The 27493-nt window shown below is 35.9% G+C and overlaps 2 protein-coding genes across 2 annotated transcripts in view; one reads left to right on the top strand and one right to left on the bottom strand.

Annotated features, from left to right (window-relative positions):
* The window catches only part of LOC113240467 (soluble guanylate cyclase 89Db-like), a 29364-nt gene extending 4171 nt beyond the window's left edge, over positions 1-25193 (bottom strand). The window contains exons 1-11 of the mRNA XM_026477780.1: positions 25126-25193; positions 24420-24496; positions 21061-21138; positions 20258-20982; positions 19364-19557; positions 13661-13785; positions 8761-8892; positions 8223-8324; positions 7940-8106; positions 7541-7817; positions 6931-7074 (exon numbers count right to left, since the gene is read on the bottom strand). Coding sequence (XP_026333565.1) covers positions 6931-7074; positions 7541-7817; positions 7940-8106; positions 8223-8324; positions 8761-8892; positions 13661-13785; positions 19364-19557; positions 20258-20982; positions 21061-21138; positions 24420-24461 — 1986 coding nt within the window. The 5' untranslated portion in view covers positions 24462-24496; positions 25126-25193. The remainder of the gene's footprint in view (positions 1-6930; positions 7075-7540; positions 7818-7939; positions 8107-8222; positions 8325-8760; positions 8893-13660; positions 13786-19363; positions 19558-20257; positions 20983-21060; positions 21139-24419; positions 24497-25125) is intronic.
* On the top strand, positions 15987-18253 carry LOC113240472. Its single transcript, XM_026477786.1, has 2 exons — positions 15987-16217; positions 17045-18253. Exons 1-2 carry the CDS (start codon positions 16043-16045, stop codon positions 17659-17661), a joined length of 792 nt encoding a protein of 263 aa, XP_026333571.1. The 5' UTR covers positions 15987-16042; the 3' UTR covers positions 17662-18253.
* Positions 25194-27493: the final 2300 nt, after the last annotated feature.

The following is a 27493-nucleotide window of genomic DNA, read 5'->3' as shown; positions in this document are numbered from 1 at the left end:
CAAACAATTTACAGAACAGTCTTATAACAAATTTATATACATATGTACTGCCAACTACATTGTCCACAGATTACTGAAATCATGTTGCCACTAAATTATTTACAAATATTAAAATACTGTTACATATTACTACAAACAACAGGTAGGTAGGTACAAAGAATGCAGAACTAATTAGCGTACTAAATTAAATGAGAGCTTCAGGTGATAGTTAGGGTTTCAATTACGGCTTTTCGGAACTTCGTTTTGGACAGGTGTAAAATATCACTACCCATGAAATGAGCATTATACAATTGGAAGATCCGGCGCAAGGGAACTCTTAGGCCCGAGTTCGTGCGGCACTGCGCTAAGGTGAATAATGTATAAGCATGTAACCGCCCTGCACGCCGTACCGCTTGCCTGGGTACTGAGAATGATAGCTTATTGACAAGATCTATACAATCTATATTATTATGACAAAGAGAATGTAATAGCATCACTTGCAGAAGAACACGTCTAGATTTTAAAGAGAGCAGGTTATATCTTTTTAAAGAGTCATTATATGGTAATTTCAACCTATTACATAGTTTATAATTTATACCTTTAAGAAATTTACGTTGGATTTTTTCCATATTTACCACATATTTATTGTAATAGGGGTCCCAAACAGCACACGCATATTCAGTCTGCGAGCGTATTAATGTTTTAAATAAATGAAGATGAGTAGTGGGCTTCCGAAAGTTCATAGCTGACCTTGTCACAAAACCGTACATACGGTAAGATTTACTTATTATATTCTCAACATGGTAGTCTAGATGTAACTTACTATCCAGAAAAACTCCAAGATCCCGCAGGGTATCAACTCTATCAAGAACTTCATCACAAAGTTCATACACGGTGTCAATGACATTTCTGTTTTTAGTAAATGAGATGACATTACATTTACTTATGCTAAATTCAAGTTTATTTATATTAGAGTATGTACTTAATCGGTCGAGGTCCTCTTGAAACAAAGTGGTGTCATTGGTGCTTTTGATAGTTTTGAAAATTTTTAAGTCATCAGCGTATAATAGAAAATTTGTATGATGGAAACAGTTTTTAATGTCATTTATAAAAATTACAAAAAGAAGAGGGCCAAGAATTGACCCCTGCGGGACCCCAGAAGTGACCACCGTAGTGTTAGACTGGTAACCATTCACAATAACCTTTTGGCATCGATTTGAAACGTATGATGCGAACCAGCGGAGTAAGTTACCTCGAATCCCATTATATGCAATTTTATATAATAATAGCTCATGGTCAACCATGTCGAAGGCCTTCCTAAAATCCGTGTACACTGCATCTACTTGGATACGTCTATCCATATTTTCAAACAAATATCCCATGTACAATAACAGATTCGTCACTGTGGATTTTTGTTGCACGAAACCATGCTGTTCCGGGATTATATTATTTTTAACCATAGGATACAATTGGATGTGTACCAGTTTCTCGAAGACCTTCGACATCGCACACAAGATTGAAATTGGACGGTAATTCTCCACGTCGTGGCGCGTACCAGTTTTGTGCACGGGTATAATATTTGCAGTTTTCCAGATTACAGGGAAAAAACCTTCGGCAACACATCTATTAAAAATAATTTGTACTGGTATACATAGGTACTTTGCACATAATTTCACAAACAGCGCCGGTATCCCATCAGGTCCTGGCCCCTTGGAAGAATCAAGGGTTCTAAATTGTAACTCAATGGCAGAAGTTGAAAAATATAAGTTAGATACTAGTGTACAATTATCAGAACAAATAGATGGCGGGGTCCAGCTACCTGCATCAAGCGTTGATTGTCTGTATATAGATGCAAAGTAATTAGAAAAGATATCACATATTCGTTGAGGATCATTTGAACACTCATCTTTAAAGTATATTTGTGCCGGTATACCAGACTTTACCTGGCGATTATGCATGTAAGACCAGAAATATTTTATATTTTTGCAGATAGAATTCTCTATGTTTGATAGATATCTGGTGTAACAAACATCACATACTGATTTAAACCTGTTCCTATACAATGAAAATACCTCATAATCAGACATATTTCCATACACCTTCCATTTAATCCAGTATTTGACTTTATTTTTATATATATGAATAAGTGCAGGAGAGAACCAGACAGGGAAATGAGAATTTTTAGGCCGTGATAAAGGTGTATGTGCTCTAATGATTTCATATAGTTTTTCATAGAAAATATTAACAGCTTCTTAAGTACTGTGTAAACAGATAAAACATATATCTATTTTTGTATTGTGCACTAGGCCCGTCGCTTAAGATGTGTAATGTATGGATTTCATGCGGTAAGACAATTTGGTTGAGGATTTCCTGAAGATGAGCACAAACTGCAGATGCATCATGACGTAAATTGTCAGACATTGTACAAAAAGAACGACTTTTTACTTCTTGCGTATTGGGGCATCTGTAATAATAGACTCCTGTGTGAAGACTCACTTGCTGTCTGGATGCTCCAAAGTGCACTGATTGTATTTCATTTGTATATTTACAGTTATAGTTTTGTGAAAAATCAATCTGCATGAAAATTTCTGCAGCACCAAGGTTGTCTTTGATAAATGTGATATTTTTATATTGGTGCATTATATAATACTGATGTTGCAAAAAAAATATTCAGATCTTCTAAAAAAGATACTACAAGCTCTTTTTTCGTAACCATTTTTTCTTGTTTTACTGTTCTTTTAATTTCCTTTTCTTTGCCTTTGATAATTCTTGACTCCTTTACGGTACACCACATCTTATATGTTGTGTTATCATCACCATCAAATGGTTTTATATCTGGCGACTTATTTATACACACAAAACATTGACGCAACATACAAGCCTCTTCAGTGGAATCGCACACTACGCTCTTGCACAGCTCGGTTAAGTTCGCAGAATTTAATATTCCCAAGTATTTTAGATTTTCGAATTTAAGTTGCATATTTTCATGCGTAACACACAAACATGTATCTCTCTCGGAAACTTGCCGAGATACGACCCAAAAAGGACGTAGTCGGCAAAATGTTGAAAGACTGATTTGTACATTACATTCAGACTTAAATTTTTTATGAAGATTGGAAAGTGTGTCAGAAAGGTAACGTTTTTGTTTTTTCATTTTATGATTGGTAATGACATCTCTTTTTCCAGGACATAGCTTACTGTTGTCATCCCGCTGTAAGAAATTTACAACCGCAGCATGTAATTTTTTAATTCTCTTTGTGACAATCTGCGTGGACGAAATATTTCTAGGACTTTCATTAAATTTTTGTATTTTACAGTTAGCCCGTAATAGTTTCACTCTTAATGCATGAATCTTCTTTTTCATACGAATTATTAATGACTTCTGATTATTTATCTGATAACTATCTTTATCGCGTCGTTTCCGTGCGACTTGAAGACCCGTGAGCTTTTGTCTACATAAAGAAGAACTAAGCCGAGAGACGCTGGGAGATTCTTCATTTGTTGCTGGAGACGATCTAAGAATTCGATTACCTATTGACCCGCTGGAAAACGAAGACGTCGGAGAAGACAGAGCGAGTTCGAATACTTTATGTGTAGGACTAGCTCTGTTTTCTTCATCAGCACTAGTTTCTGGTGTATTCTCTTTCAATTTCTGCAAGAGTTGTTCTTCGCGCTTCTTATTGGACCTACTCCTAGCTTTGCGTTCTCGCCATGCACGTTGTTGAATTCGCCGTTCTCTTGGCGTCATTTCATTAACTGTCTTAACCTGTTTCTTACACCGTTTTTGAGCATAACGCTCATTGTCTTTTTTCTTGCTAGCTGCATATAAAACAGGGTCGGCCTTAATACGAGCTCTTCGTTTTCGTTCGCATTCTCGTTTCTTTTGTCGTATTTCTTCAGCAGTCATTGGACGTTTGTTTTTGGGCATCTGGGAAGAAAAACATGCAAACAAATAGAAAAACATGCAAACAAATAGAAAAAATGAAACGTAACTGAATAAATTCATAAAGTCATCTGAACCGCCGCTGAAGAAAAAGTAGAGTAAGATATTACCAGAGAACAGACTAGGCGGATTCAGGGATTTCAGAGGTAGATATTATCTACTCTAAGTTGATGACTTGAAATTTAGGAAAATATACTTTTCCTATTCTGACCTCTTGTCATTACTACACATGAACTTCCATTTTTGCAAATCGATTCAAAAAGACAGCATCCACAAACTGATCAAAATTCACTTCTATGGAAGATTAGTCACTTCCATGGACAGAAAATTTCCACGGAATCCATGAAAGTGACATCCATGGATGTGACAAATTTCGTTTGTAAAGCAAATATCTAACCTCAAAAAGCCAACTGCTAGCTATAATTTCGTCAATAATTTTTTTACCATTCAACCTTTATAAACAGCGTAATAAAAGCAAAATGCAATAAGATACTTACTTTTACAACTAAACACAGTTGTGACCACTTATGCTCGACGAATTTAAACTAATTTATTATTTTTTATTTCACAAACAAACCAAGCGTTCGCCGGTAAAAATGACAATTGATTTCGGAAATGACACTGGTTATATTGTCTATGCATCACATGTTCGGATATACGAGCTGTGCATCCATGTTAAAAAGACGTTGTGACTTTCTTCCATGGATGTGACAAAAAATTCGGTCACATGTTTGAATTCTATTTCTTAGTAGGTAGTTTTTCACTTAGGTAAGATATAAATAGTTAAGATTAACCTAATATTAATGTAGTTTAGTGTAGTATTCTAATTTTGCAGTATTACTTAGAAAATTAATTAAGGTAGTTAATTACATTTAAAAATATGGGTTGGTCACATCCCGGGAAGTGACATTTTCATATAAATAATTTATTTTAAAATAAAAATTATGTTATTTAATAAATTTGTCTTTATACAGTCTCTTACAAACCACCTAGAACTATGTAAAAAACAAACATTAACTATTAATTTCATATTGCTTTACTAAGTAATACCCCGATCACACCGTATTTTCATTAAAATGACAATGATCCGTATGTTTGTTTTAAGGTATATATAATATAGGTGTATTTTGTTTTTATATTGTTATGTATGTTAGTCTATAAGGTATGTATACTATAGGTCTATATATAGGTCTTTGTTACCTGATATAAATAAATAAATAAATAAATTAAAAAAAAAATTGTTTCACAAACGTCCAACATCCAGCGCACGTTGTTCTATCGTATATTCCTTGCTAGTTGGTTTTTGAACACACCCTAAGTTGATTTAAGAACGTATCTGTCGTTTTTGAGCTTGTGCATAGTGTGCGTGATGTCTTTGCCAGGGGAATCCTCGTCTCATATAGAAACTAGGGGCTTCACGAGTTGAGCCGAATAAACGCAAATGGTCGAAAGTCAAGAGATGATCACTGTTTGTTTATGGGGTTGATTGCGCGCGAATAATCAGCGTTATTTATTATATATAAATAATAATTATTAGCAAAATCATAAATTTAAACTACTGTACCGCAAATAAACGATTTCACAGTACATTTATTCAAATATTTTGTAAAATATACATAATTTCATTAAGAAAGAAGATATCCATAATATTAACTTTAGAACTAAGTCCAAACTCATGGTACCATGATTTCGCTTAACTATGGTCAACGATTCTTTTTGGGGAACTGTATACGTTTTTACTATAAGATTCCGGAGAATATATTAAGACTATCATTTCCTAAGTTTAAAACTTACATTAAAAGTATTTTAATTGAAAAGTCATATTACAAAATTGAAGAGTACGTTTTAGATAAAGAAGTATGTAAAGACAACAAGAGTCTAGATTCCACACAATTATGATTCAAACTGTATTCAATAGCACTTAAGTTTATTTGAAAAGAGCAATCCCTAGAGTTTCTTGCTCGTTCTTCTCAGGGAGGTCAGCGTAGTGAACGAGCAGTAGTAGTAAAACTTACGTTTTCAGGTGTAAAAATTTTACCTATGGAATAAATTATTATTTGACTTTAACTTCACAGGAATAACAGGTAAGAAAGAATACATATTATATTATATTGGTGTATAAATTAGTCTAGCATCACATATCTACACACTTTCATTAAATACACTCACCGCCTAGTACAACACTAACAAATTGAGTGTTAAATACAAAAGTGCGTTTTATTATATTGCAGAATACAATGCTATCCAATATATAATATTTGTGAGTTTTTTTAACAATTTATCTAAACGCTGGAGAGGGGGCCCCACTATTAGATTTCTGTCCCGGTTCGAAGAAATCGTAGATCCAGTCCAGGGCATTGACGTACTCAGACTTGCAAAAGCACTTAGATATACAGAATATAAGTAATGTTGAATAAGGAGCAAGCAATGGTCATATCATCGAGTATATAACCATACATAGAGACAAATGTCATTTAATTTGTTTGAAAACTATTCTGCCATGTCATTACTGTGACAACTGCGCTCCGATTGGCTAGCCCGAGTTCGAAACAATTCGAAAAAAAAAACTTCAAATCGACCAGTTAACTTGAGCTTAACTATAATGGACGATAATAGCAAAATTACATATTTAATATTTAATTACCGATGAAATGTGATTCCGTTTGTTTTGTAATTAGATGTTTTGCTGTTTTTCCCACACCACCGAATAGAACAGCACGGCATTGTTAGAGATATTATCTTTATTACAATTAATACAGAATATTTTTTGGAATATACGGAGACGTACACACAGGTCAGTGGTTGGCCTGTCTATATTTCAGTGCAAACGGGAGTTGATATTTATAACAGCTGTATCGCTAATGTGTTACCAGGAATAAATGGGACTCGATGGGTCTTGTATACAAACAAAGTAGCAAACTTATTACCACTTCAAGTTGCCGACTTTGTAAACTAAATCGCATAGCATATTTGGGATAATGTATTTAGGACCTTATACATCTCCTTACCTTATAAACTCTATGAGAATCGAGCAGCCGGTCGATCCTGGAATACACATCGTTCATGTATGCCACAGTCTGCATGACGTCAGCTCTAGTGCCCGCTTCGGCTATTTGCAGCCCGCAGAACATAATGGTCACACTGTCGTAGGCCTGAAATCAAACCCAATATTGCATCAATATGTAGGTATCAAAGTCGTGAATTAATCAGTTCTAGTTTTTTTTATGATGCCAAGTAACGGAATGAACAAGTCGATCACCTGGTGGAAAGCGACATGCCTGTCCAACAGTTGCAGTGCTACTCAGAGCTTTAAATCGCAAAGACCTGACGGGAACTCCCTACGCTCGTCACCCTTAACCTTTAAAACCGGAACGCAGTAATGCCCACATTACTGCCCGGCGCCAGGAATAGGTAAGGTGACAGTACTACAGTGCGTTGGGGTATTTAAATAAAGTTACTTAATAAAAATTTAATCAATTAGTCATCTATTTGCACAGTTTCAAATTTAGTGTTGGTCCCATACTGGGCGCCATTTTGACTGACCTTAACATGCATATGTACTTATTAAAAATAATTGTGTAGCGATATTCTGTCTTCCCGGAATTAGTAAAGCCTCACCTGACAAGCCGACATAGGATCTTTCCCAGCCCTCAGATGTTCCGCAATAGGCTTTGGTATCATCGAATACAACAACTGGTCTCCTCTCTTTTTCCACTGATCTCTCAATCTACAAGACTTTTCTAGTGAAAGACTTCGGGTTTCGGCCTTTTCGAAGAGGAGTTCAAGTCTGGATAGATGTTGCCAACCTTGGAGCAGCATTTCCTTAGATAGGCCGTGTCCGTTCATGTCTGCAAGATAGAGCCCAGCTTGACGAAGTTCGTCTAGGTCGTTAAAACTGAAACATGTAATGTACATAAGTACAATTGTACATCTTTAGGCATGTCACAGCAGGAATTATAGGTTTACTTTAGTAGGAAATTACTATATAAGAACATAGCAATTAGGAATGAAACTCACATCGGACTGCATAAGAAGATAAGCGCGTCGATTTGTTCAAGGAAGTAAATAGGTCCCTTTAGCAAAATGGCGCGGGCGCCCTGGGATCCCCTACGCGATTCTCCCGCCGTCCTGGCTCGCCATCGCATCAGTTCCAGCTCGAATAACATCGTTTGCATGCACACCACCTACGAAAAAAACACTTGGAATGACTAAATACGTGGAGAGACCTAAGGCCTATATGAATAATTCATTCCTTCTAGGCAATAATAACACCAAAGGGGTATATCCAGTAATGACTCACCTTATCCCAAGTAAAAGAGACCTTCGGTTTCCTGAGACGTAGTATTTCGCCGATGGGTGACTTCTGTATGCGATTAAAAGGACCTCCCCAAGCTTCTACAAGCTAAAACCAAGCATTAAATTCAGGTATTAATTAGCACTTACATTTTCGAACATCGGATAAAGTTAAAGGAAAATAAAAGTCAACCGTGACCATGGGACCTGTAAAGGGCCCGAAACGTCGGTTTGTTTGAAAAAACAAATATACGCGATTTAAATCCGGAAAAATAGTTTCATTTCCTAAGAAAATAAAAGTTTTAGACAATCATAGCGATGTCGCAATCACAGTTGATTTCAAAACATAGAAGTGGAATGCGACTAAATTATCAAGCAGCTGTAACTAGTTCGACGTCAATAAATTTTGGTGTGAAATTTTAAGAGTCGAATAGAGTTAAAAGTCAAACAGTTAGTATGGTATTGGGAGTCTTGTGATGCCGTATACAGTGGGTTATAACAAATATTATAAGTTGCATAAAAATAAAACTGGATACTTAGGATACCTTGTCTCCAGCGCTAAGTATCTTCATCTTCCGATCAAGCAGCACCCCAAAGGGGAACAACTGCAGCAGCAGTGACGCTGGGACGGCCGGCAGTGGGCACGGCAGGTTCTTACGCAGCATTAGAGATTGCACCTGGCAATGTTAATTATGAGTACGTCATTCAACTACCTGCCCTCCTTGTCAAAACTAACGCATTTGTACTTTGGTACTTTCGAGAAATTGGCACATATAGTTATTTGTTATGCAAGGCTGCAAAGTTGTTGTTTGACGCGAGTTCTTGTATTGAAACCTGAGCAAGCGAAGGTTGCTAAGGGTCGTATTCCAGAACTCTACTCAATACTCAAGTCAGGATTTGAGTATTGCAGTGAGCATTGAAAATCATACTCAAGTCCTTGCCATTAGGGTCGTATTTCCAGTGCTTGAAATCATACTCAAGTCTGCTCAAATCCTGACTTGAGCATTGAGTAGAGTTCTAGAATACGACGCTTAGATTGAATCCTGAGCGTAGCGAGGGTTTCAAGCCATGAGACGCACAACAACTTTGCTGCCGAACGAAACTTAACTTTTCACCTCACTATAGCGAGGAAAATTGTAGATGAAAGAAAAACAGTTGAACTATAACAAATCAGTTTTAATAAACAAAATTAGGTATCGTTGTTAATTTAATGTCAACAATAATAAGAAAAAATATACCAACGAATTTATATTACATAAATAATGTTCGACAAATCGCGTAGTTGAACGTGTCATTATCTTTTTTTTATCGAAAGAAAAAGTTAGGAGCACCACAGTCCGTCGTCAAGTACGAAATTCAATAAAACCTTTTCCACGCTAGCTTTTGCGCGCAGATTTCTAATAAGAAAGAAAGCCTTTACGAGCTAATGAGGTGAAATAGTGTTTTGATGGTAAAAAAAACTCTAAATCTATAACTAAATATCAGTGGCGAATTAAAACGTAACTTTGCGATTTAAAACTTAATAAAATAAAATATTCAATTATTTTTATGACAACTTTCTCTACTAGTTTGTTATAATTATTAATACAAAGATCGAACACTCAGAAAAAATTCCTTCGATCCGGCCGGATTCGTACCGACGTCTTCTAGCATACCGTGGCAGACGCTATACCAACTAAGCCACGGAACGAACCAGCGAAGGTCTGGCTGCCGTAGCGCCATGTATGAGAAATCTTATGAAAGTATTTCGTCACCCCGTTAGATACCTTTTAGCTAAAAAGTCGTTGAAAAACCAAGTACAAGGTTACGACAAAGTATATAGAAAGATTCGTGAGGTCCGCTGGTTCGTCCCGTGGCTTAGTTGGTATACCGTCTTGCACTGTATGCTAGAAGATGTCGATTCGAATCTGGCCGGATCGAAGGAATTTTCCTGAGTGTTCGAACTTTGTATTAATAATTATAAATAAAATAAAATAAGAATAATTTATTTTCAGATAACATAGTCCATACAAATTAGTAAGTTAGTAACATAACATACCTTATAACAATGTTAGTATTAGTATTAGTACGGTACAGTCACTCGACAGGCTGATGAATTACATAACATCAAACAGGACCAATCCAGTCTCTCCGCTAGTTCACTGACTCACACGAAAAACATGTAACTCAGTGAACCTCCGGAACAGTGCTGCATCCATCCTGTCTGCTATCATCTTCAGGGTCTCGTCTATCATCTTCGTACTATTGATTTTATGCATAATAGCATAGAAATTGTCCACAGCAGCATCTGCGAACACTGCAGGTGCACCATAGAAATGGGGGAGCCTCAACAAGGCCCTGAAGGTGTTATTGTATTGGACTCGCAAGGCACTGTACGATCCTAGTGTACAGTTGGTCCATAGAGCACACGTGTAGAAGCTCAGTATGCTCTGAAGAGCGGTAGCTTCTCTCCAGTCGTACATCGCGTGAATGAGCTAGCTATGAGCCAATAACAACAATCATAAAAAAAAGATTATTTTAAGAAGGTAAGTCGGTATAGAAGGTACTGCAGACTATGCATTATGGTTTGTATTAGTGCTGGCTGAATGAATGTAGGTTTGTGTTTAGAATTATATAAAAAAAATAGGATTGAAAAAAAAAATATATCTTGGTTGTTTTAGAACAAGCTTCGATCTGATAACACGCAGTAAATTTCATTTTTAGCAGTAAAATTCATGAATATAATCCTCGTTTATCTTTAAAAAGTGCCTCTCGCTACGCAATCTCACGACTATGTCCCGTTACAAGTAGTGGAGGCGCCGATTTGGAATAATTTCTACTGCTACTGAGTTGGAGTATAAATATATCCAATTTAGTAGCAGATGTTGAGTAGTCGATGAAAATCTTATTATATAGACCAGTCGCCACTGCTAGATAACCTAATCACGACGTCGTTCATGACAGGTGTCTCATCAAAGTCAAGAACGCAGACAATGTGATGAAAACAATAGACGATCAATTCTCCTAAAGGCGCTACAAAACCATTCAATACAAATTGAAAGTACAGGACTAGGCAACGCCAACGACATAATTTGTGAACTTGGACCATGGAAAAGTATGTAAAACGTAAGTTAAAAGACTACTTTCTGAAAATTTTCCATTTAATTTAAAATATGGACGTTTGAATACCAAAGTCGAATAATCTTTATTTCATAAGTAAGCAAAATACGTTTGAAATTATCATACTGATTAAACTCATTGTAAGGCAAATTCCCCTGAGAAGAATCGGCAAGAAACCCTAGGGGTTGCTGTTTGTAAATAATACATTTGAATACATTTATAATTATAATATTTAAAATTCTACTATCGTTATTGGTCACACCATACCAGTTATTGTTTTTACAGCACTGTATGTATTTGATAATGTTATTGAAAGGTGCATTAAATAAATGAAATAAAATAATAAATAATTTAAAGACCTCAGATCATAGGTTCCCAAACTTTTTGGTTCAACGCCCACCACCACAAAAAATAATTGAAAACACGTACGTAATGTAAAAAGGTAAAAATTATATATAATTTATTATTATATAGTGTGGTTTATATAGATAATTCATTCATATTTTTTCAAATGCGGTAGCACCCCCTGGACAACATCAACGCCCCCAAATTGCTTCCAACCGCTACCCCTACCCCCCTAAAACTCTTCAGCGCGCCCTGGGGCGGTAGGGACCACTTTGGGAAACTAAATCTAAGATCGAAACTACGGGCAAGAGCTAAACTGGAACTACCACAAATTTTTGTCATTCAAGGACGCATCCAAGTAGTACCTTTAGTATAATAATTTTTCATCAAGCTGTGTATTTAAAGCTTTAGTTATACATCCAATTTTACGGTAATGAGCCACAAAATACGAAGAAGCTCAATAGCCTTCATTTATATTCTAACAGGAAAACACTCGAAATGGATATCCTAAAAGGCTGTCCTCTATATTTATAGGGGTAATAGAATTCGACATCGGAAATCTATAAAAAGTAATAAAAGCAATTACTTTATTAATTGTTTGTGAGTGTACTTGTCTAGGTAGGTTACATATTGCCTATTTCTGTTTAACTTTAGAAAAAGGAGGTTTTCATTTTTCGCTGTTTACGTTGTTTTTCCGATCTTGATGTATTTATAAACGCACAATCGCACATACATAGCCCCGCACTAGGGAAACCCTGTATCCCGGGTGCCATGGACATAAACATAAACAACCACAAATTACAACCAAATTCACAAGCGAAATACGTTCGGCAACGGAGGCAGTTAAACTCAGGGAATATTTAGCGCTTTTTTATGCAAAATTAATCAATGTAATTATTTTGCTGCGTTGAAAACATCGAAATACAGAAACAAAGACAATAAAAACCCTTTTACTTTTTATTATAATATAATTGGGTAATTTTCAGGTTAGTTTTCTCCGTCTAATTTTGGTGGCAATTGTGATTATTTAATGTGTTCTAGAATGTCATCATGAAGTATTATTTAATATTCGAGTGTCGTATCCTGAAATATTATTTAATTTTTTACGATAATATACTCGAATACCTAAATAATAAAAATTGCCACCAAAATTAGGTAGAGACAACTAATCTGAAAATTACCCACCTACGGTTTTTAGTAATTTTATATTTTTTGATGTGTAAATATTTTTCATTACACTTGCTCGGGGGTAGTAGTGCAGCAAATCGGGACGATGTTTTGATCACACGGCCTTAGGGCGCTAATGAGTTTTTGTTTTATTTTTGCTCTCCCGCCGTCCGCTCGAAGGGCGGGAGTCTCGAAGTATTGAAATTGCAGTGGACTTTTTGATTTAATGTATAAAAATTGATATAAATAAAGTGTGATAAACTATAATTTTTATAAGATATAGATTTGTTTTTATGATACAAGAGACGGGACAACAAATCGTGCGCCAGGTGGTAAGCGACAAGCCTGTCCATAGCAGTTATAGGGTCGTATTCCAGAACTCTACTCAATACACAAGTCAGGATTTGAGTATGGTTTAAAGCACTCGAAATCATACTCAAGTCCCTGCTATTAGGGTCGTATTTCCAGTGCTTGTGTTTCCAGTGCAATCCTGACTTGAGCATTGAGTAGAGTTCTAGAATACGACCCATAGTGCCATTCAGAGCTTTAAATTGCCACGATTTGAGCGGCACTGTCATTGCGTCTGTAACTCAGAGACATAAGTTGACAAGTCCCACGTGCTTGTGATTTAGTTTCAACAACACCCGTACCTTCAAGACCCGAACGCAGTATTGAGCTGAAATAGCTAAGGTGACTGTACTTCTCTAAACGAATTCTTTCACTTGGACTTCTACTGCTACTAATAATGTATAAAAACTATATTATTTAGTAGTAGCAGATACATGATCACATGTGACTTTATTATACCAAGGGTAAAATATAAGTTTATCTCACATAATCACTATTGTCAAACTCCAGCCGCAACACAGCAACGTAGTAGCTTCCTTCCATGCTCTCCTTCACGATAGACATCTTCAGCTTCAAAGAAAAAAGGTCTTCAGCAATTTCGTACAGCTGACCTGTTGAGATTTTTTTTACATATATCAGGATAATAATGATATACGTTCAAGGTAACCAACAATCGAGATAATGAAACTTCGATAAACTTTGAGTTATTGCAGATGGACCGGCTAGCTTTCGAGATTATGTATATATATATATATATATATATATATATATATGTATATATATATATATATATCGCTTCATTGCGTATGCCAAAATTATGAAGAAATTAGATAAGACTATGTTCTGATCACCGTGGTATATACATTGTGCATATGGGCATTAAGTAGAAAATTTAATAATATTACTGCGCCCGTCACCTTGAGACATAAATTGACAAGTCCCATGTGCCTATAATTTCACCAGCATAGCACCTTCAGAACCGGAACGCAGTAATGTTCACATTACCGCTTAGTGGCAGAAATAGGTAAGGTGGCAGTACTTCCCTGGACGAACTCTTTCACAAGGAGCTCTACTGCTACTTTAAGTGGATGTAAGTTTATGTTCTGTTCCAGTGTGATCACTATGTCATATACATTAACGATATTTCTACGAGTATATATCACGTTACAAAGGCATAGTATGTACATATGTATATTATAATTAATTTTCTTAAACATAAGTGTAAAATTTCACGGTGTTCCTTAAATTTAAGATACTATGTTACTTTTAAGGAAGTAATCCTTATAATTAAGCCTTACGATCGACACCATAAAAATACTGACTTTTTAATGTTTTGGTCGGTTCGACTCCAGATGTGGCAAGCATCTTAAGTCTTTAAATGCAGTATTACATACCTTTAAAAATAGAACAATGTCTCAATGAAGTAAAATATCTGCAACATAAAGTGCTTTTTCCTCCGTATCGCATAGGTAACTCCAGGTACTTCTGTTAGGTTCGACTTATACAAGCTGTATTCAGTATTACTATTGTAGAATAAAATTATTTAAGATTTAATTTCGTCTTTCAACTTCAATAAAATACCACACAAAAAATGTAGGTATATTCAAATATAAATATCTTTATTTCATATGTAAACAAATTTAATTATTATAAAAAACTCGTACCCACTCGTAAGGGAATCATCACATTTATTAAAGCTGAATTGGGGGAATTGGCTTGAGCTGGTTAAAATAGTTTTATATTTATGCTATAAGAGCAAAAAGATAGATCGCCGAAGTAAAACTCACGCCTTTTTCGGCTTTATATGAAAAACTTTTTAAGATCGATTTAATGCGATTCCGTGTCAAATAACCATGAGAAGAATAAGTGAGAAGAATAATTCATTCTAGAAATTGTTATTTGTCCTAAAAACAAGAAAGTGTATAGTAGCGACATCGGACGGAGCCGAGGCGCAAACGCGATGTGGCAAGGCACTGCCGCCGCGCCCTATCTACAAGACATTCTCTGTCCAACATAACACGATCCCTTACTTGATCCGTATTCCGAGTACATCAAGGAACTTAATAAGAGTCAAGTCAAACTGGACGGATCGAATGTTGTAACGAGATAGCGCGGCGGGGCGGCGGCGTGCGGCAGCCAGCTACGACGCGTCGTTGACGCGACCGCGCGCCACTCTGTCCTTTCCATATCGCAATTTTTTGATAAATGGCGCGAGGCGCGGCGACGACATCGTGCACGTTCGTCAAGGCTCGTTCTTTTCCGGTGTGCTTTGCTTGTCACGTCCCCGCCCGAGCCCCGCCCGCACCTCGCCCGTGCCCCTCCTGTGCCCCCATGTTATAATAAATTATGTACGACTCAATGTACACTCGCTTAGAGAAATGTCTTACCACGTCCCGTCCGCGTCGATCGGTCGATACCCAACAATTTTTGATTATTACTAATATAATTATTAATATATAAAAAAAACGTGTTTTTTATGTAATTTAATCTAAAAGTTAATCTTCTAAACATTAGAGCGTAATTATATGATTGCTGTAATTTTACGGTACATAATACGGCATCAATACTCTCGTATGTTTCACTGCCAGACATGGTTCTCTTTTAAGTATTGGATATTATATCGAAGTGAGTCACGTTATATCAATGCGGGCTGCGGATTTTACAGATTTGGTAAGTTTTAAGTGAAGTCAGCGCCACGTCTACGGCTTGTCCTTTACTCGTCGCGTCAAAAACTGTCGAGGCACTTTACTAAACAAGTGTACCGAGCGGGGACGCGGCGCGGTCACGTACGGCGCCTCACCGCCCCGCCCGCGCCCGCGCCTTCGCCACGTCCCCCCTCAGTCTGACGTGGCGAGTCGCCTGGAACGCATGTCGCTTCAACCGGAGGAGTCCGATATGCGTGACGATATTGATTTCAATATCGCATTTTGTCAAATAATAGAACAGTATCCAGCATTATATGACTACAATCGGTCAGACTATTGCAATAGGAATGTGCAGTCGAGAATATGGCGAATCATCGCGAACAAACTGCAGGAATCGGGTGAGTGTTTTATCATTGGCTGGGTAGATGCAACCGATGATTGCCGAAGGCCAACGAACGTGTGTCGGCAGTGGCGTAGTCATTTGTTTGCAATGTCGGTTGTTTGTTTATGTTCAAAGGCGGTATGCCGCCGTTCCTCCTGTTCGCCGTCTGACCACTATTTGACCAACTATTTGCATTAGTTAGTAACCTAAGTACTGTGAATAATTTTCTCAAATACATATATCTCTCATATTTGTTTTTATCCATTGGACGATCTCAGTATGTTCGGATACCATGAGCTTTTGATGAAAAAAAAAATCGTGATTAAATCTGCACACATCTGCAAAGCAATTTAATGGTGTGTGTGAAGTTCCCAACCCATATTGGACCCGCATGGGAACTACAGTCCAAACCCTCTTGTGGGAGGAGGCCTGTGCCCAGTTGTAGGACTATACATAGGCTAACTACTACTATATTGTTATTATCTGGAAAGTGAAGGTGACAAACGTGACAAATCTTAATACGGGATGATTCAAAAGGGCGCAATTAAACTTTAGACATTGTGTTCAAGTAATACCCTTGTAGGCCGCTTACAAATAATGGCATTAGCTGTCTGAAACAGCAATGTTTTTTTACAAATTCCTACGAAACTTGCCGGTTTTTTGTCCCTGTTATTTCCTTTTGTGGATTGAAGAAAGGGCAGTGGACGTTAAAACAACGATAGGCAGAGCAATCTTTCGTATAATGTATTTCAAAAGGTCGAGTAAACGCTCAAGGTTTTATGCGGCCTATAAACGCGGTATATCTTTATGTTATTATTACATTTATTTATTTTCTTATTTTAGAAAACGATTGCAGAGAGCGATGGAAGAACATAAGAGGGAGATATGGAAAGTACAAAAAAGCGAAAGCCAAACCTACAGATAAGTTAGCTAAACGGGTCAAAGAATATTACCTAGCGCCGTATCTAAGTTTTTTGGACAATTTCCTAAAAGCACGGCCATACAAAAGGTTATTTAGGAAGAGTTTGAAAACCGAAACTCATGATGCGGACGGACATGATGATTCTGAGGAATTGCATGCAGATGAGTCACTTCAGTGGCCATGGCCGCATCAATCAACACAATCTCACCAGCAAGCGGATTCTTGTTTTGTCGTGCCTGTGGACCCAACGTTATCAAGTGAATACATGGGCAGTGAGTTGGCAGCAGCTTTACAAGACGCCACAGAAGCAGAAAAACCACCAATGATTAAACGGAAGACTGTAAAACTTGACACAGATCTCTCATTCCTTAAAAGTGTGCTGCCAGATATGAAAGCCATGACTCCGGATCAAAAGCGGAGGTTTAAAATTGGGATTTTGAATATGGCCGGGGAGATATTGAAGGAAAATCCGAGATGTTCGATCACCGGTCAATGTCGTGGAGGTCTTTCAAAGGCACCAACCCCGCCGTCACAGTAGGTGTTCATTGTAAATAAATGGGTTTAATGCTGCTGCCGCCTGTCTATCTCTTAAGTACTAAACTGTAATAATGGAAACAAACGAATAAACGAGCAAGTTCTAAATGTTAAGTCGTCCAGCCTCAATACAGCATGCATCGACATCACAGCCAGTATTACTTGCTGATGTTCGTCATCGAAAGTTATTTCCACCATATTCTAGGGCAATGCTACATAATTTACATTATAACAAGTCATGACCGCCGACATTTTTACCCAAACACCGTTATTTATTGCAAATGACATTTTAAAATTATAACGAACAATAACGCGTCAACATTTCCCGCCCAAATTACATAAAATAGAAATTATAGCAAAAGCTAAGTTTATTGTTAGCTCAAGTGTTTTTTATACGTATTTTACTGTAACCGATAGAATCAATATTAAAAAGTCATTACATAAACGACACCCTGCTTATTATCGCAACCGGCATGGTACATCACAATTTCGTTGTTTACTATAAACAAAGTGACAAAAAAAACCGTGTTTTTAACCGACTTCAAAAAAAGGAAGAGGGGTCTCAATTAGACTGTATGTTTTTTTTGTATGTACATATGTCTATTACGCGATAATTCCGGCATTTGTGAATCGATTTTGATGATCCTTTTTTATTGGAAAGAGGGTACCTCATTATTGGTCCCATTTAAATTTGAAGAAACTATTCCACCTCTAAGGGTGGCAAATTAGGAGATGAATCCGGTTTCGCGCAGTTTCCGGTAACGGATTGCAATAAAACGTGACAAATAAATTTCGAGGTCGGTTTTTTTTATTAATCGCAAGTGTAGCCTTAAACGCTTGAAAGCCTCAAAAACGTTTTAGATAGAGACAGCAAAAATATTTTAAGCGCCAAAAATAGCTTAACATCCTGTACTTGATGTCAACCCAAATCGACTAAGCCGATACCAGTACATAGAGCAAATGAGGCGACACATCCATTGTTTAAATAAAAAATTTTGCTGTACCTATATTAAAATTAAATTTAGTATTACATTTATATGTAGATATATTAAAAAACCCTCTCCTGTAAAATTAGTTTTTGTTGCTTCCATTAAATCGGCGGTAATGGCTCGATAATTTAATAGATTAAAGAAAAGTTACCAGTAAATCAGAAGTCAGAAATATATGTCTGTGGTTATTAGCCTATGGTGTGTGGTCGGACATGTAACACATTGCATACTTACATTACTACTTCTAATTGAGTTTGATTATGTTACCTAGAATCTAGGTAATAAATAAATAAATAAGAGAGTTTATCGAAGCAAAGAAATATAATTATGACACAAATTCCATCTTTCATTGATACGGTAGTTACCTAATCCATACTAAAGGGAACCATACCCAGCAGCGAAACGTGCGTGAGTTAATACAGAACTCTATGGTAGATAACTGATCGTTCGTAACTTCTCCTTGATGAGACGTTTCACAGATATGTGGGTAGCGAGAGATAAAACCTTATTGCTCATGGCTGGAAAATGAAATTAGTTAACTGTATAAATATTTTTTTAACATCCAAAGGTCTGCCCTGAACTTAGTCAGATGTGGGCAGTATTTTTTTTTTTAATTTCCCTAAACCATGTAGTACAAAAATGGTTTGTGTAGATATTAACAAAAGAAAAAGACTTCAAAAAGAAAATCGTATTTTGTTCATTTTTAATTTTACTCACCCATAAGATAATGTGTGAAGCCAGTTCTTGTGCTGCTGTAAACAAGCTCAGCGCCGTGGATGTGTGCGCGCGTTAGCTGCATGCTCGGTGAACGCATGCGCGGGAAAGTGAACCGCATGCGTTGATGGATATTGTCTACAGACTGCAGAAATGTGCAGAAATAGCGGCCTGTGGCGCGGATCATTGTGTCGTAGCTAGGAAAAGAAACGAGGAATACTGAAGACAGGTAGATTACTTCTAAAAAGATTCCCTGGCTTATCACGCAAGTTCCTTTCACTTTCTGGCGTTGTTCAATAATTTCAGTAATCTATGTATATGAAATTAATCCCATTCCTGCCTTTTTGTCATCGGGATGTTAGATATTTTTACTAAATTTCATGGAATATCAATTTAGCAGATGTGACTAATATATAAACTTTCCGATACTAGACACAGTAACTATAAAGTAATATGTGGTAATGTGATGAGTAAGTAAATGAATGTGGTGTTTTCATTTACCATTTCACACAACCTAAACTTTTTACGACACGTTCTTAAACCTCAGTTGGCCATTCCAACTAGAAATCGGTTCCTAAGTGCCTTAAATTCTATGTATATCTCGTTAAGGGATTTTATCTATATAAAATATATATAATAAGATTATCGGATTTTACACGGAACTATTTCCGTGTAAAAACCGATAATCTTCTTGTAAAGCGCGTGAACGAATTTTTCCATTGGTGTTTTCGAGCGCGGAGAATTACAAGGCGTGATCATTGATCAACCTTTTCGGTTCAACAATTTCACTGACAGGCTATTTCAGGGCAATATTCATCGGATTCGTGATAAATGATTCGCTAAACATCACTCAAAAATGTTGTGCTTGTGTTACAAATAAAAATCTTATAAGCTTACCCATAATTGCTGAAAAATTTTACGAAACATCGTCCAAAAAAGTGCATCACCTTTTCTGGAGTGCTGAACTTCTCTTTAAGAGTATTCAATCTATCAGAGCTGACTAAACTGATGCTGTTAAATCTCGGTCTGGTCGCTACCCCAGACCCACGGCGTTTATAGACATCCATGGCCAAATTGACACTAGTTTTACGGGTGTTATTCTTCAGGATGGAATTCACTTTCGTACTTTCAGAATTGGAAGAACAGGGCGACGTAGGCGCTGAATCTTTAGGGCTTACATCTTGATTATTGCAAGTAGACTCTAGACATGTTTTGGGTATTTCGACCTTTTTGTTTTCTTCTTTTTTGTCTTCAAGTTTGAATCCAAGACTTCTTCGATTTAAATCTTTGTTGACAGCAACTTTCTTGCGGATTTGGAATTCGACCCCTTCATTGATTCTGTCGACAGACAGAGCATGGGAAGCTATTTCTTCAGAGGAATTATAGGCATTGATTTCATTTTTTGTGACAGCTGTAAGAGCGTTAGTAGCTGTGAAAGGACACCGCAATTGGATTCTGTTGTCTGTATGGACTGAAGCACTTCTCCAACTTGGTTTTATCTTGAAAGATAGTTTCTTTGGACATGGGCTGTTGGGTCTAGATGTAGCAGGACTGTTGGGGTCATTGGTGACGATGCGGGTTAGAGCGCTAGCAAGTCGGAGCATGAGGGTGTCTGGGTATTGCTGCATGAAAAAAAAATGTCTAAGTTTACTTTGTAAATATCATTGATTTTAAATTTTTAATAGCGAGTATATCCTTACCTGCTGCATACTGAAAACGGTATTTCTTGCGCCGGACTCACGCAAAATCGTTTCCCATACTTCCTCCCCGCATTCTTGCTGCAAAAACAAAATTATAGGTACGACATGAGACATAATATGTTTGCGTTTCAGTTACAATACGATAATGACTTGGAATGGTTGGATACAATTAGTTTTATTACTTATAAATTTAACATGTTAACGGGTGGTAGAAATTGTTATACGATGATAATATTCCCTTCGTGTATTAATGAACAAATCCATAGAATACAACACTCACCGCACCGGTACAGTACAGGGGTAAAAATAGCATAGTAGAATAAGAGCCTCAAACTACGACTTTAATCTATAGACAAGAACATTCACAGCAACTACTAGTTCTAAACAAAACACTATCAATAGTGATAGTGTTTTGTTTTAGTGTTGAATTTAGTCAAAGAGTATCAGTACCGTACTACCGTGGACAGACGTGACAGTCCATACCTATTGGGAATGAACTAGACAGGCAGAAAATATCGAGTGTTTACTATTGATATTTATCCATAGTTGGGGAATTGAAATTAACCCCTTAACAAAGTCGCTATTAGTTGCATAATACATTTCATTTTGCTTTAACCTAGGGCCTTCCACTTACTATTTATAAGTATTATATTACTAAAAAGAAAAACAAGTTGAATAAAAAATACAGTCGAGTTGTTGAAAATATTGTTGTTATCGTATGTACTTTAACTTAGTCTTTTTTATATTTTTATTTATCACAGTATTAGGGTGCTTTATTGAATTAGCCATATATTTATACCAGCATCGTGGATTAGTACAGTGTCAAGAGCATGTCAACCTTGACACTTAAGATTAAAATCCAATTCTATGCCGTTTACGATAAGAACGAGCCAAAGTACAAAGTGTCAAGCTTGACGTGCTCTTGACTGTACCTCGATTACAGAGCATGGTTATGAAATAGAAATATAATATTGAACAATTCTTTGAGGTACTCTTGTTCAAAGTACTACAAACACAACAATAAACACGTTTACTACTTGATGTCATTTTTTAAACACCGAGCTGACGCTTCCATTCTATAATTCTGTCCTACTTATCATAACTAACGTAATCGACATTTGAGACGAGGAAAATCAGAGTTCTACAACGCCCTCTAATGAGTTTTTTTTATATCGTATGTTTTAGTTTTATTCTTAGCAAAATCATCATTATTGGCTATTTTTTAGATGACAACAAAACTTTAGGTGCCAATATCTCCAAAGTTACCGAAATGCAATACGTTAGTTATAACAAGGAGGGCAGAACGAATGGTGCGTGTGACGACCCAACGCTATGCAACGCAAGTGCACTGCGAGATTATGTGGATGTGTGCGTCCGTACGTTCACGACAACGTGTGGCGTGTGTGAACACATACAAGCCGTGCTGCTCTGTTGTGTGAAGTTACCATACTTCGCTGCATTCAAGAATAGAGACTCAAACCAAAATGATTCATGTAAATCTTATACATACAGCTGCGTTCCAGAATACCTGTGCTATATATTATTGTAAAAAAAACCCTAAGGTTTTTGTTAGTTAAAATAATCAAGCGACAACGTATGATTCGTCGGCTTTGGCTATTAGAAATTGCTTCAGTGGCTTCTAAACCATCTTCCTGATGAATTTGTTTCTTCGACTTCTTTTATTATAGTAATAGTGTATTCGCTTCTATGAAAACCGCTCTAACGCAAGCTGTTATCTCTATACGTATTGAAGTGGCCATCAATATTGAAGGATACTCATATAATACGTCGTATAAGACCTCCATTTCGCAAGAGAACGTGACGCGCCAAACTTGTCGTCCTATTGTTTAATATTGAACCTTTCGACAAGTTATATGATACCAAGGCTGGGTATAACCATAATGTAAGTTTGATGTTGAATGCGCTCGGGAGCTTTTTATCTACAATTTAATTGTATTAAAATAAAACTGTAGGACTCAATCACTTTATAAACGGCATATCGCACCCTTGGTGTAATAGGGTTCATCTGCAAAATTACAACTTTTTAGGAGAGAGGTTTAAAATTTTTACAATCGAAATTAGTCGATATTTTTTATGCTTAAATAGAAGAGTAATAAAATTATATAATTATATATACATTAATTTGTTTCATGTTCTTCGTATTATTTTTATGATTTTCGTGTGATAAAAGCACTTTTGACGTACACATTTCTTCCATCAATTGCAAATGTCTGAAAATAGGGAATTAAATTGATATAATATATTTAATGTGGAAAATTTAACGCGAGAATGCTGAGGCTCAATTTATTCTACTTGATGAATTTCTTAGAAAAATGTATCTTATATAACAAATGAACTCAATCTAAATTTGCAATAATATGTAATGTCATATCGAGTTCTTAGGTTATCGCAATATTGCCATTGCCATAATGCACTGTTAATGTAATAGCGTATTAACTCAAAAAAGTGTATTTTTTTAGAATCGAAGAAAAACGAATACTCACTTCCCGTGAAAGATCATTAAAATTTATGTACAGGTTAAAGTTTATTATAGATATCTCTACAATTTCGTACTGGCCAAATATATTTAATCCGGAAAAATTTGTACATAAGTTTCCTTAATTCCTTTAAATTCTTAACATTTATTAAGTAAATAAATAAATAAATTTTAAATTTTTATTGAACTGATATTCAATTATTTTTTGTGATATTATACTCCACTAGTTTCTTATAATTATTAATACAAAGATCGAACACTCGGGAAAAATTCCTCCGATCCGGCCAGATTCGAACCGATGTCTTCTAGCATACCGTTCCAGACGCTATACCAACTAAGCCACGGAATGAACTTGCGGACCTCACGAATTTTTCTATGTGCTTGCGTCGGGACCTGAGAGATGGCGACACCATGAAAAGCGGTGTGCAAGCCACTCGATCATGGAGGTCGTCAAAAAAGTAAAAAACGCATATTGTAAATCAATGCATATTGTTTCCAAAGTCATGAGAGAAATAAATGTAGGCCATGTAAATATTTCTCTCAGCCCGGGAATCGATCCCGTAACCTCTGCGTATCACACCAGCATCGCAACGGCCACAGAGGTTGTTAAGGTCATGGTTGACTGAAATGGTTACGTCAAGACCCAAATCTGTCTAATATTAATGCAAAACACCCTTGAATTATATATGTATGTTTGAATTATATATATATATGTATGTTTGATAAAACGGATATACGCGATTTTGATCCGATATAAAATAGTTGTATTTAAAATGTGTAACAATCTCAAAAACCTAACAACTTTATAAATTAGTTTTATTATTTTTTACTTCGTTTTAAACAAGCGAAGAACTTTACTTACCACAATAAAATGTTGCACGCTCTCAAGTAACCACCCGTACATATTTTTCACAAAATGAGATCTACGTCTAGAGATGTCTGCAAAAAAAGTAATGATTCATTCATAGCTAGTGGGTTAGGTCGACTTGAATATAATCTCAATTTCATTTGGGCAAAGGAAAACAAAAACATAAAATAAGTTTTTTTCTTCGTTCCTCTCTTTGTAATATCAATTTGATTGTTGTCTTATTTTTCTTTTGTGGTCTAAAAGATCAGAGAAGGCTTCATATTTGTACGTCACATTCTAAAACAAATGTCCTTTTTCAATTACGACTAAAGGTTTTTTTAAAGTTTGCTCTCAAATTCAGGTAATAAGAAATTAGTTTTTGATGAAATGTATTTAAAACATTTATTCAAACCATTTTGTGTAATTAATTGTCCGTGAATTTCAAGGCGAGAGTGAATAGGCATTATATAGGTGTGCGTGCTCCATCGTCGATGTCATCGCCATTTTCCATCAGGTGAGATGGAGGACAAATGCGCACTTACTTTTAATTAAAAAAAATTATCTCCTATTAAATTTTAATCTTTCATTAATTTAACACAACTTCAAAAATAGAATATAGAAGTATCACTAAACAAATTTGAATAAAAAAAGAAAACTAATTTTAAGCCCGTCATTTAGAAATATTTTATTTATTTCATTAAATGAATTGTGGAAAAATTACCGTCACTCTCACGAAGTACGTTCCCGTAGAGCCTTTCAAAAGACGTGTACAATCGGTAAGGCTTTCGCGGTGCTACTGAGGGTGGCTACTTGCTAGTTTCTCTGTCATTCCATAGCCCATAATGGACGATAGAAATATAAATCGGCCGTGCTCCTAAAGGTTTAATTACTGTTTTTCCTTTTTTAAATACAATGGTCAAAAGTTGTAAACGACTTTGGGTGCTATTTTTTTATGTGCTGCGATATATTCAGAGGTAAACAAACACTTATTTTCTTACATAATATAGTAGGTATAATAATGAACGTGCGTTGATTAACTCGAATAACTATTTTTTTATGCGAACTCATTAAAATGTACACATTTTTTTTATAAGCTACGGGACGAACAAGTCGTGCGACGGTGGTAAGTGATACGCCTAACCGTTGCAGTGCCACTAAGAGCTTTTAATTATAAAGATCTTAGGGGCACTGCCACTGTGCCTGAGTTGACCATTTCACCATTACTATGAAATAATGTTCGTAATCGTTTACTGAATTATTATAATATGTCATCCATATTATTTTGAGCAAAATATTTTATGATTGCAATTTATGTTTCATGTTATCAAGCGGGTGTATTAAAATGACATGAAAACTCAGGCACATAAGAATCCATTTTCCTTCACGTTCTATGAATAATTTATGATAAATATATTTACTGTAGGCGATATAAAATTATGAAGTGTTTTCAAGTACAGTTGAGATTTATTCTTATCTATTGAAATTTCTTTCAATTTGGACACCTGGAGCCCAATCGCGCTAAATGCCAAAGGAAATACCAAAGCTAAAACGCTGTTATTGTGACACGTTGTATTTGCTATCGCTCTAATTATTTTAACGTTTTAACTACATATGTATTTTTCTGGGAACGTATTGACATTTGACAGACCAACGTTTCTGTTGTAGCTAATAGAAAGTAACTTTTGAACATTGAGAACAGCAGAAATCTTGTTTATTGCTAATTTCTTGTAGAGTATTTTTAGCTTAATGATCATACAAAAAGAGGTTGGTATTTTGTACCCTTAAATTAATATAAAATAAAAATTTCTCAAAACACTTCAAATCGTCAAATTGTTTGAACACTACTGTTTTTTCTTTAAGGTTTTATTTTTATTGTTTATTTTTGTAGCTTACTTGTTTATGGCTATTACGTACTAGTTACAGAGAAGCGAGAATACCTTATACTCAGATTTATGTTTTGTAATCTGAGATCTTATACAAGTATATTCTTATAGTTAAGAGTTGAGACCAAAACCTTGAATATAAATTTGTTTATTTAAGTAACGAAATACAAATTTTATTTTATCTTTTCTTAAGGCAAATTTCTCTGTGAAGAACGAACAATAAACTTCAGGGCTATATACGTACTTATATAAACAAATATTTGTTCATATTTTATTATATACAAAATTTCGCTAACAGAGAAAGAAAACATCGTAATAAAACCTGAACGTCGAAGAGACTTTACAACCCTTGGAAAGCGTGTGAAGTTGCCAATTTGTATAATATACAGGGTTTTTTTAAAATACTAACAATCTCGCAAGACTATATTATTAACTATATTATTAAAATTGGTGTGAATTGAGAGAATTCAGAAACGTTTTTTACGCTATTTGTACTTTAGGACTAAGTCATTATATTTCTGACTATTATAATATGAGCGGTGCCGAAAGTTTCATATATAAAGAAGGCGGATGATTGATGTCTTGTATTTATTCAAAGTAGCAAGTGGCTCGATCAAGTGTCCTGAGCTTCTCAGTAACGTTGTTTTGCGTGTTCCAGTAGCTTTATTTCACCATTCTAGCATACTTCATGTTCCTTTGGCGAACGTAAACTATAGACGAAATTCTTTTCTCATTGGAGCGAGTGAGTGTTATAACAGAATAGCGAAGCAGCACAATATTCACTTTTTCAATACTTCTCCAGACCACCGACTACTCTGTAATCAGTTGCTAAGTTGTTGAGACTTACCAACTTGTCTGATTTAAAGTTCTGAGTGGTACTACAATTGTTATGGACTCTCAGACCCACGACTTGTTCGTTCACGATTTGATATTATTATAAAAACAGGGTTTTTTTTATTCTTTTCCCTACTACGTAATCTACGGGTCGTATTCCAGAACTGTACTCAATGCTCAAGTTAGGATTTGAGCAGACTTGAGTATGATTTCAAGCACTGGAAATACTACCCTAATGGCAAGGACTTGAGTATGATTTTCAGTGCTCACTGAAATACTATAGTCCTGACTTGAGTATTGAGTAGAGTTCTGGAATACGACCCTAAGTAAGAATTTCTCTTATTGATTTTTTTCACTGTCGAAGTGTTTGCA

The sequence above is a fragment of the Hyposmocoma kahamanoa genome, unplaced genomic scaffold (genome assembly GCF_003589595.1).
Source record: "Hyposmocoma kahamanoa isolate Upper Pololo Valley unplaced genomic scaffold, ASM358959v1 138, whole genome shotgun sequence".
In the NCBI taxonomy this organism is placed as follows: Eukaryota; Metazoa; Arthropoda; class Insecta; order Lepidoptera; family Cosmopterigidae; genus Hyposmocoma; species Hyposmocoma kahamanoa.
Note: the sequence above shows the minus strand (reverse complement) of the source record. Positions and strands in the feature narration are given on the sequence as shown.